The sequence below is a fragment of the Esox lucius genome, chromosome 19, assembly GCF_011004845.1.
Source record: "Esox lucius isolate fEsoLuc1 chromosome 19, fEsoLuc1.pri, whole genome shotgun sequence".
Lineage (NCBI taxonomy): Eukaryota > Metazoa > Chordata > Actinopteri > Esociformes > Esocidae > Esox > Esox lucius.
Window position 1 is genome coordinate 41,917,226 of NC_047587.1, and position 12,073 is coordinate 41,929,298.

The following is a 12,073-nucleotide window of genomic DNA, read 5'->3' on the forward strand; positions in this document are numbered from 1 at the left end:
TGGTCAGCGCGCAACCGTATGTGCTTAGTGTGAGCCGGATGGAAGAGACTTGGTGTCGTGGTTTGCACGCCTGGGCCGTCCTGTTTGGCACTTATCTCTTTGGCGAGGTGGGTGACAGGCAGGGAGTACATCTTGGGCTCGCTCGCTTTGCCCTAAACCAATAGGAGCGAAGCCCCTATGGGAAAAGCTTCTGTAGTAACTTCAGTAATATAAAGACTGAATCACGCACTATAACTGTACAGAATACTTTATTGCTTTTACAAGTGTAACAGCATACATTCAATGGAGTGTCACTTCTTCTATCTCGTTTACAATCACTCCCAGGACCCACATGATCCTGAAGCTCAACTGCACCTCTTGTGGTATGGAGTGGAACTGCCGGTAACTAATATAAATGTATCAGGATACCACATCCCTCCCCCCTTAAGAGAAAAAATACTCTAGTGATCACACATCATCTGTTCCCCCAAACTACTCACAATTGTACTGTAAGGGTGATATTATACTTAATACTGTTTGCACAGAAAAAATGTAATTAAAAAAATCAACAGTAAGCTCTTTTAGACAGTCTGTTCACATTGTTGAACAGTTGACACAGGCTGTCAACTGTCTGGCATATTCACACGTTTATTTATTTATTTATTTTTTTTCTTCTAACTCCATGAACAGAGTTAAGACAAAACAAAACGAACTAGAAAGGTGGGTAGACTGCCATCCTTCCAGTGAGTCCCAGAGCTCATTCTTGCTCTGACTTGAGGGATCTCACTACTATTTCACAAAGTCTTTCAGATAAGCAGGAGTCTGTCTTGTGCGCTCGGAGCGGCGCAGCACAGGTAGTGGAACTACTGCTGCTTTTGTCTGTTCAACCACTGAGGGGTGTGCTTGTTTTGTATCAGACTCAGTCATTCTCTAACTGACTGCTGTAGTGACGGCAAAGTCTGCAGGCAGGGCCTCCAATACTGTATCTGAGACCTGAAGACTGGGAGGCTCCTCCGTCCTCTCGGGCATGGGCGTTTCACCGCTCCCTGTGGTATGTCATTTTCTGATTTGGTCAACATGACGCCTCATGACTCGTCCATCTCCTGTCCGTACTGTATAGGATACAGGTCCTGTGTTCTCTTCAACGACTGCAGGTATCCAACGGGGTCCATGACTGTAGTTTCAGGTGTACACATCATCCCCAGGAGAAAAACTCCTCCACTTACTGTGTGTGTCATGTTGTTCTTTCTGTTTGAGTTGTTTCTTACATAACTTTGACTTCACATCAGGCAGTAGCAGATCCAGTGTTGAGCACAATCTCCTGGACATGAGCATTTCCGCTGGTGACAATCCAGTCGTGGTTTGCGGTGTGATTCTGTAATTAAACAGAAATCTTGCTATTCTTGTTTCCAGCGTGTCTCCTTTTATTCTCTTGATTCCTTGTTTGAACATCTGTACAGCTCTTTCCGCTAGGCCGTTTGACGCCGGGTGGAATGGTGCGGATGTTATGTGCTGTATGCCATTCTGTTTCAGGAATGCTTGACACTCCTGGCTGGTGAAGCAAGTACCATTATCTGATACTAAGGTCTGGGGAAGGCCATGTATGCTAAAGCACTGTCTGAGCTTTTCAATGGTAACTTGACTTGTTGCTGTACTGGCTGGGTACACGTCAATCCATTTGGAGTGTGCATCTACAATAACAAGGAACATTTTCCATAGGAAAGGGCCGGCATAATCCACATGCAGTCTGCTCCAGGGTGTCTCAGGCCACTCCCATGGATGTAGCGGTGCTCCTGCTGGAGGATTACTGCTTTCCTGACATGTCTGGCAGGACTGCACTTCCTTTTCAATTTCGGAGTCCATCCCTGGCCACCAAACATATGAACGTGCTAAGCCCTTCATCCTAGATATCCCTGGGTGTGTGTGGTGTAACTGCTTTAAAATGGCTTTCCTGCTCCTCTGCGGAACGACCACTCTCGCCCCCCAGAGCACACACCCATCTTTCACACTCAGTTCCAGTTTTCTCTGACTGTAGGGTTTGTAGATTGTATCCACCTCCCTTGGCCATCCTTTCAGACACCAGGCTAGCACTTGTGAGAGTGTTTCGTCCTTAGCTGTCCACTGTCTAACCTGTTTTGTCGTGATAGGTGGGTCCTCCATGACCTCCAACATAAGGACCTGATCTGTCTCGTCCTCTTCCTCTGTTTGTGGCAGCGGTAACCTGCTCAGCGCGTCTGCATTTGAATGTTCCGGCCCAGGTTTGTATAAGACTTTGTACTCATAAGCTCTGAGGAGTGTCACCCACCTCTGCACTCTTGGTGACCCCATCTGTGGCACTGGCTTTTTTTCATTAAAGAGGGATATCAGTGGTTTGTGGTCAGTGCTGATTGTGAATGTTCGTCCGTAGATGTATTTGTGAAACCTCTTGATCCCGAATATGATAGCTAACCCCTCCTTATCGAGCTGTGAGTATCACTTCTCTGCTGGTGTTAGCGTGCGTGACATGAAGCCTAAAGGTTTTCCGCTACCGTCTTCCATGACATGTGACAGTACGGCGCCTATTCCATATGGCGAGGCGTCGCACGCGAGCACCAAGTCTTTGTCTGCTGAATAGTGGCCCAGGACTTTAGCTAACTTCAGTAGCTGTTTTGAGTTCTGAAAAGCTTCTTCCTGCTCATTGTTCCAGGCCCACGAAACATCTTTCCTCAGCAGCTTGTGTAGCGGGGCTAAGCGTGTAGCTAGACTAGGGAGAAATGTATTGTAGTAATTCAAGAGACCTAAATAGGCCTTTAGCGCAGTCACTGTGGTAGGTGGTGGAGCTTCCTCTATGGCTCTCACCTTGCTCTGTACGGGATGTAAGCCTTCAGCATTAACAACATGCCCAAGGTATTCCACCTCATTTTGCAGAAACGCACATTTGGTTCTGTGAAGTCGCAGGCCGGCATCTTTCAGTCGCCTAAGTACCTCATCCAGTGTGCTCATATGTTCGGCCTCGTCTCTTCCCGTCAGAATAATGTCATCTAAGTAGACAGCTACATTTGGAAGGCCTTGTAACAGGTTTTCCATCGTTCGCTGGAAAATGGCGGGAGCTGAAGAAACTCCGAAAGGTAGCCTATTATAGGTGAACAGGCCTCGATGTGTGTTTATTGTGAGGTATTTCTTTGAGGCATCATCCATCACAATCTGTTGGTAAGCGTGGCTTAGATCGAGCTTGGAGAACTGTTTCCCACCTGACAGAGTGTTGAACAGGTCTTCGACACAGGGAATAGGGTATTGCTCTAGTGAGGAGGCACTGTTAACGGTTAGTTTGTAATCCCCGCATATTCTGACCGATCCGTTTGGCTTTAAGACAGGAACTATGGGTGCGGCCCATTCAGCGTATTTAACAGGAGCTATAATGTCCTCCTTCAGCAGCTGATCTATCTCCTCTTCTACTTTTGCCCTCATGGCATAAGGAACTGAGCGGGGCCGATATAATTTAAGATGTGCTTCAGCAGACACTCGAATGGTTGCTTTCATGCCTTCGACATGCCTAATTCCTGCTTGAAGACGTCTTCATTTTTAATGAGTACTTCCTGTAGACTCTGTGTCTCTGTTCTCACATTTTTGATTTCTTGTCACTTCAGCTTTAAAGCCTCTAGCCATCCTCTTCCTAACAAGCTAGGTCCTGTACCTTTAACCACCACTGGGGGCAATGTATTTATTTGTCGCTCATAGTTGACTTCCACTTCGGCTACGGTGTATGACTTGAGTAGAAGTTTAGTTTGTCTTATTTGTGGTCGTTGCTTTTGTTCCACATCTCATTGAACTTCATCTTGTTTATTATGCTTACACTGCATCCTGTATCAATTTCAAAGTGTGCTGTTTTCTTTTTAACTTCCATAGTTACTTCAAACGGTTTTATTCTCTGAATTGATGTCTCCGTTTTCATGCAGTTTAATGTGAATGCTTCCTCCTCGGATCTATCACCATCCTGCTTTTTACAGTCTACATTATGTGATCGATGTGGACGTGAACGCCGCTCTGCTCTGTATGTTTTCTTTTCGTTGTGGTATGCACCTTCTTTCTTTCTATTTCGGCAAGACTTAGCTATATGCCCTACTTTCCCGCAACAGTGACACTTTGCCTCCTTAAATGTACACTCTACTGCGCTGTGTTGCTTTCCATTACACCGGTAGCATTCTTTATTTCTTTTTCCATTTACCCTCCTTTTTTAGTGTTCCCTCGGTCTTCATGCTGTTGCATGCTAGCGGTGCTTTGTGGAGGTCTTGAAAATGTTTACTAGCAGCTTCTGCAGCTACTGCAATTTTGAACGCCTTCTCAAAAGTCAAGTCTGTTTTGGATAGCAAGCATCTTTAAATCCTGTCATCATTAATACTGCATACCAGTCGGTCTCTTGACATCTGTTCCAGTGTACTACCATAGTTACAATCATGTGCTAAACGTCTCTGCTACATATGCACTGACGGTCTCTGTAGGCTGGCGGGAGCGCGAGTCAAATTTGTATCGCTGCACAATTTCGCTCGGTTTTGGGTTGAAGTGCTCCTTCATTAAATTTTTCAACTGGATGTATGTTTTTGAGCTGGGCTTATCTGGACTCACCAGGTTCCGTATGAGCTTGTATGTGGCTGGTCCCACCACGCTGATGAGGATAGCTTTTTCCTTCTCTCCGTCATCAATTCCATTAGCTTCAAAAAACTGCTCCAGTATCTCACAATACTCTTCCCATGTCTGCTCTTTCACGTCAAAAGCAGACAGAGTGCCTATCATTGTAGTCATCTTGGCGTTTGAGTCTGTGACTCCTCCGGTTCAATACTAGCCCCTCGTTTCTCTCACCATCAGCTCTCTGAACTCATCCAGTGTCATCCGATTCATCCGTCTTTTTACTGACTCTTATTTCATCTTTCCAATATTCTCGTCGCCAATATGTAGTAACTTCAATAATATAAAGACTGAATCACGCACTATAACTGTATGGAATACTTTATTGCTTTTACAAGTGTAACAGCATACATTCAACGGAGTGTCACTTCTTCTATCTCATTTACAATTACTCCCAGGACCCACATGATCCTGAAGCTCAACTGCACCTCTTGTGGTGTGGAGTGGAACTGCCTGTAACTAATATAAATGTATCAGGATACCACAGCTTCACAATATAGTTGCTATACTTGCTGGCAGTGAATAGCGATTGAGGAGTACTGGTGTAGCATCAAGGATGTCTGTGCTTACTAAAGAAAAGTCTTGTTTCCTAAAATGAAAAGAAAGAAAAGAGAGGCGAGAGAAAAGAAAGTGCTACAGTATGTTACCCAATTTTTCAAAAAGTTAGGTGTGTGTAGTCCGTGAGTGGTGGAAAGTAACGTGTTACCTCAGTCCATAGAGAAATAGGCTACTTTTGCACCCCTAATTAGTTAGTTACTTAATATCTTCACAGAAAATTCTGAGTGTTTACATTTTGATAATCTTTTAGCTGACATTTAATCAATGCAAGCAAACTTTTAGCAAGCTATTGATACTAAATCAGTTGTTCCTGCCTGGTGCCAGGCCCAACAGATGCAGATTCAGGCTCAGCAGCCCTGTCTGCCAATTCCATTACCCCTGAACCAGCCCCACTTCCCAACTGAAAGAGGTGAGCAGCATTGTGCTGAATGTCATATCACTTGGCATAATTGCAGGGATTATGTGGGATTAAAAGAAAAATTTATAAAAAATTGATTAAATCCTTTTCAATAAGAATTCAAACATTCTATATCATTCAATGTTGTAAAGTTAATTTATTTAATTGAAGAGGTTAATGTATATTTAAGTTATATTTATTTTAAGCTATTCATTAATGTTGCGATTTTTCCAGTCAAGACATGTACTATTAAAAACATTTACACTGTTAAAGATGTTTTTTTATTTCTTATAGAGGGTATCAGTCTTCCATCAAATAGTGAATTCCACTTTTAAGAGCTGTATCAGTGGACAGTGCCTTCGGGTTTGGTGGTAGCGTGGTGGCAACAGCTTGCTTGACTCGTGTGCATGCTAATATAAAGAGGACTCAACGTAGTTACGAATTATAGAATGTATTGTGTTTATTCCGTTAGCTTCACAGTTAACCGATTACATTAAAGAAATCTTGTTAGACAAAGCAAAGTAATTCCTACATATAATTCATGCAAATATGGTTAGAAAACTGTACAGAACACACAGCTGTCCAATCACCACCTGTTTTAAAGTGACGGTAACCAAATAGGTAAGATATACAATGACAATTCATCCCATGCCTGTACAATGTACATCAATCATAGCTGCTCCTACCATTGTAGTAAAATGTCAGAAATTACAATAAAAATAATTGGACAACATTTTATACCCAGTATTTAGTATATACTGTAGTGATACTATTCCTTGTGCACGCACACCCAACATTAAACAACCGCACACCTTTAAAGGGGCTTTGGCTCCCACACCCACTGTATGCATTTTGCCAATGTGTGCATGTGTACACTAGTTGTTTATGTGTGCACTAGTATGTTTATGTGTTCAAGTGTAGTGAGACACTCTCCACTAACTGCGCTCAGCAGCATTCTACACAACCATTCTCCAGCACAGGGTTAATTTTGAACAACCTAGTTCTAACAATTATTTTAGGAACACTACAAACTCTTTAAATTGTTCACCTTTTGTTTAGTATGATCATATACAGCTCCGGAAAAAATTAAGAGCCTACTGTACCTTTTTCTTTCCTTTCCAAAAAAGTAAGAATGGAAGGTTTTGAGTGAGGAACAGATGGTATTTCTTTTCATACAAGTAATGTGTGACATTTGTATGATATGTCAATGTTATACCTTACCTCAAGCTCAAATGAACCAAAAAGGTGTGACAGGGCAAAGGGGGATAAAAGAGATGTGGAATCCCTGGGAGCACTGAGAGCATAAGGTCAGAGTCACTGAAATGTTCCTACTTATGCAATGTTTCTGAAAACCATTGATGACAGAGCCCACCAGATATAGTATAGTATATTCATAGAGTCAGGTCAATATTTTCACTTCTTAAGGGAGAGGAAGTTCATGTTTAGACACATAGAGTGAGATGGGACTGGGCCTGTATGATGGTGAACAGCTTGGTCGCCAAAATGGAAAGTGCCTTCTTAAATAGCTGCTATGGATGTCTGTACCATCTCAATCCACTTTTGGCATCTAGCCATTATTAAATAATTGGGTGTCACTGACCCCAAATAATATTGTCTGTCTATATTGCAAAACTTTCTTATTGAGCTGAAGTTATAGGTGCATCATCTTTCTAAATCCATGTCTGTGATCAATATTAGATGGTTAGGTGACATACAGTAGGTGACACACAATGAGATACACTGATCAGCCATTACATTATGACCACTGCCAGGTGAAGTAAATAACACTGATAAACTTGTTATCATGGCACCTGTCAGTGGGTGGGATATATTAGTCAGCAAGTGAACATTCTGTCCTCGAAGTTGATGTGTTAGCAGCAGGTAAAATGGGCTAAAGTAAGGATCTGAGCGACTTTGACAAGGGCTTAATTTTTATGGCTAGACGACTGGGTCAGAGCATCTCCAGAACTGCAGCCCGTGTGGGGTGTTCCTGGTCTGCAGTGTTCAGTACCTTTCAAAAGTGGTCCAAGGAAGGAAAAGCGGTGAACCGGTGACAGGGTCATGGGCGGCCAAGGCTCATTGATGCATGTGGGAAGCGAAGGCTGGCCCATGTGGTCCGATCCAACAGATGAGCTACCCATAGCTCAAATTGCTGAAAAAGTTAATGCTGGTTCAGATAGAAAGGTGTCAGAACACACAGTGCATCACAGTTTGTCGCGTATGGGGCTTCGTAGCCACAGACCAGTCAGGGTGCCCATGCTGACCCCTGTCCACTGCTGAAAGGGCACGTGAGCATCAGAACTGGATCACGGAGCAACGGAAGAAGGTGGCCTGGTCTGAGGAATCATGTTTCCTTTTCCGGATGCATGTGCATTGCTTACCTGGAGAACACGTGGCACCAGGATGCACTATGGGAAGGAGGCCAGGTCTCCTGCCATTCATTGTGGATGTTACTTTAACATGTACAACCTACCTGAGCATTGTTGCAGACCTTGTGCACCCTTTCATGGCAACGGTATTTTCTGATGGCATTTGCCTCTTTCAGAAGGATAATGCACTCTGCCACAAAGCAAAAATGGTTCAGGAATGGTTTGAGGAACACAACGAGTTCAAGCTGTTGACTTGGCCTCCAAATTCCCCAGATCTCAATCCAATCGAGCATCTGTGGGATGTGCTGGACAAACAAGTCTGATCCATGGAGGTCCCACCTCACAACTTACAGGACTTAAAGGATCTGCTGTTAACGTCTTGGTGCCAGATACCACAGTACACCTTCAGAGTCTAGAGGGAGTCTATGCCTTGATGGGTCAGGGCTGTTTTGGCGGCAAAAGTGTGACCTACACTAGGCAGGTGGTCATAATGTTATGGCTGATCGTTGTATATCACAGCATGTAATATCCTGCCAAGCAAAGACCTACTTGTTTCTCAGTCTGGAAATTAATGAAATTCAATTACATGCAGAAGGGTAGAACATAATTGAAGTGCTTTGATCAGTCCTATGACTCAAGCATGATAGCAAATTAGACCAAATTCAGTCCCACTATTGACAAAAAGATTACATGGCAACCAATACACTAGTGTTTATCTGCAATGCTACAGAACAACTAAGAGAAATACACACAAAAACTGGAAATAAAAAAACAAGAAAGACTTGGATCAAAAAAGACCCATAAAGGAGATCAATGTATCATCACCTATTTATAAAATGTTTTTTTGGTTAAAAAGTTCTAATTAATGTATATCCTCTTCAAGTGCAATGAAATTAAGTACAATATGCACCAAAAAAGCCCTTATAGTGATTACCTATTTTATTTATAAGTTTCACAACACTGTATGTTATTAGTGCCACACTTAACTCCAGCCTTTGGGTCTAAATAATACATCCAAATGCAGTGTTCTTCACAATTCAGGGGAATACGCATCCAAATGTTTTGTACATTATTCATAACAAAACATTTGGGGACCCAATTTTGTCAGCTTTATAAGACACTGAGCTTATGAATGCTTCATAATACCTTCATAAGCAGTACATAAATGTGTTACAAAGCATTTACAACATTTATTCATGCTTTAAAATAATTAATAAACATGACATTACTATGTGACAAATATTTTATCTCAAATATGCCATAACCCACTTTGTCATATATGAAATAAACATGTGCTTTAGAAAGGGTGGCTTAAGCACTGTATAATAAAGGTTTAATAAATCATAATACTTTGAGGTGGCACAGCTTATTCATGCAATGCCAAAATAGTTAATTTCATTCCTGGGACCGCCCATTGTAACATATGGAACGATTGTCATTTCTTTTGTAAAACAAAACATCAGCTAAATGCTGTATTTGAGCAATAAGACCAGAGATTATGGTATCTAACCAATATATTGCAACAAAGGGTTGTATTTTGGCACAAAAACATGCATGTGTTGTGCTGCAGAATGACACTCAACATTAGGTATTTGGAAGTGTCTTTCTTTTGGTACCAAATGTTCCTTAACATTTAGCTTTTAGCAGGGGAATGAGTGAAAGTGTATTAAATAACTGACCAGGTCTAGCACCACATGGTATGCTTCTTTTAGTGTGTGTGTGTGTGTGTGTGTGTGTGTGTGTGTTTGTGTGTGATTTTAAAAGCCACTTCCATTTCCCTAATGTTGATGGCTATTTAAGCAATAAAGGAATGAGGGTGTATGGCATATGGCCAATACACAATGGACAAGAGCTGTTAGGCAGAGCTCTTAGGCAGGATGCATCACTGTTATCAGCATTATCACCCAATCAGCATTAAGGATAAAAAAAAAACAGTTTATAATATATACCAAATATGCTCAAATACAGCATATAGCTGATGTTTTTTTTCATTACAGTGGGTGGTCAGGAGAATGAAACCCACTCTACTTACATGACAATGTTTAAGTGTATGCTTATAATGTTTAGAAAACAAAAGAACATCTGTATATCTGTACACAGGAAGTCACATTCATTCAAAGTGCAACAGTAATTAGCCCGTGGGCTTACGGTACTTGGATGTGTAATGCAGGTTGGGATGTCTATAAAGCTGAGGTATGACCGGATGTTCTTTGAGATGAGACTGAATTTGTAAGACATCGTTTATAAAGACAGAGTCTGTAACATCATGAACAATAGACTATCAAATGCTGCAATAAATAATTGAATGACTCTCTCCTTTGATGACTGGGTACGCGATCATTATTTCAACCACTATATGAAATGGCTGATTTCTAACAGCAATATTATACATATGTTGTGAAGCACCAATTTAATATCATTTACAAAGTTTTTATTAATCAGTGTGTATTCCACATTTCAAATTCTACATTTCAAAATTCCAACCAAACTACAAGCTATGACTGGGTATTTCCATCACTAGACATTTTCCATTCTTGTGGACAGCTGTTGATGTGAGAGTTGATAGCACCAGCCATATTAATACAGTAAAGTGGGTGTGATTTCAACTTTATTTTATATTTTTTCATTATAATTTCATCCTTCCTGATGACACGGTTTAGACATGACTCTAAACAGGTCATTGAGAAAGATCAGCCAATTAAGTTGGAAGTCCTACCAAACTGACAACATTAAAATGTCAAGGGCCTTTAATGGTAATGTAAATTCTAAAATGGACTTTGGCCACATAAGGCTTCTTACGTACTTGTTATAACCAACAAGACTCAATACTACTTTTTCATTCCTTGTTGCAGTTGGATGGAATAGCCACAAGAGGCCACCGCAACTACATGATCTTGCAACAACAGAAAAGACCGACGTAAAGAAATGGCAATCATTTTCATATAGGCTCTTTGGAAACAGCCCAGCCAGAAAAATTTACCAACCAGAAAATTAACACACTCTGGTGATTATAACAAATAAATGAATTGCCATCATTAAAATATATTTGATTTAAATATTATTCGATGTGTGAAAAAGCATTCAGAAACCTTAAAATCTAGTTAATTCTTCGTAACTAGATTTTAACGCGGAAGGTTCCTGAATGCTTACAGACCGAAAAATTGTTAAATCAACTATATATACATATAACATGCTTTATATCTATAAAGAAATGCCTATCATATAGATGAAATCGTCGAAGTCAATAAAAACACAGGATTACTGTACACACATGCATGAAAGTAAAACGCTATATTCTAAAAACCCATACCGTGGTGTACAGTAATCCTGATTAAAGCGATACGCGGATTAATGTAGTAAATCATTTTCAGGAAGTGACGTTGTTCCACTTCCATCGACAATTGCTGTATTGTTTTGATTCTGAGAGTTCCATGGCAAGCTGATTCTGTTTTGGTTTTTAGCTACAAAAAGAACAAGTTAAAAGGTTAGTGCGCACTGTGGAACACATTATGAATTAAAGTAAAAAACATAGACAGTTTTAATTATCGCTTGATAAACGTAAACCATTTTAGCAAGATCAAAAAGGCTAGCTAGCCAGCTACGCGTTAGCTGCCCTGCAGAACAGGTTCTAGAGTACTGTAAATTGTTAAATTACAGTACTGTAAAGTGACGTTAGATTTAGGCTAACCGTTAAATGTTTTAGCTACTGTAGTTAGGGTTGGATTGTTGTATGTTGTTAGTAATGAGTTATCGTCACGTATGTTTCTTCCGCACATTGTCTCTTTCTTGCTGACTGTCATGCTCATATGCAAAAATATTTTTGTATATGAACTTAAAAAACATACACATGCTGGCATGCAAGACTTGTATTTGAATGTACGTACAAAATGCTTATTTCACTAAGTTGCCCGTTTTAATATATTTACATATTTTTGCTTATGGTTGCCAGTTTTGCACTGCTGTCAAATATAGCTACATTAGCTAGTTAATGTTAGCATGAATTGTGATGTGTCATGGGTATCGATAAAGAGGAATAACGACGAATATCTACTATTTGAAATATTTCTTAGAATGTCTCTAGGCACGCTACTCCCTCACTCGGGAGAGC

General features: G+C 40.9%; 2 protein-coding genes across 2 annotated transcripts in view; one reads left to right on the top strand and one right to left on the bottom strand.

Moving 5' to 3' along the window:
- Window positions 1-231: 231 nt before the first annotated feature.
- LOC117593420 (uncharacterized protein K02A2.6-like) lies at window positions 232-2,322 on the bottom strand. The gene has a single exon (XM_034288415.1). The coding sequence runs from the start codon at window positions 2,305-2,307 to the stop codon at window positions 1,162-1,164; it is 1,146 nt and encodes a 381-aa protein (XP_034144306.1). The 5' UTR covers window positions 2,308-2,322; the 3' UTR covers window positions 232-1,161.
- Window positions 2,323-11,339: 9,017 nt separating this feature from the next.
- hmg20a (high mobility group 20A) overlaps window positions 11,340-12,073 on the top strand; it is a 28,372-nt gene continuing 27,638 nt past the window's right edge. The window contains exon 1 of the mRNA XM_020040178.2: window positions 11,340-11,449. The gene's annotated coding sequence lies outside the window, so the exon portion shown is untranslated. The remainder of the gene's footprint in view (window positions 11,450-12,073) is intronic.

Coding starts and splice junctions, on each gene's coding strand:
- LOC117593420 (XM_034288415.1), bottom strand. CDS start 2,307: ATGGGGTCACCAAGAGTGCAGAGGTGGGTGACACTCCTCAGAGCTTAT.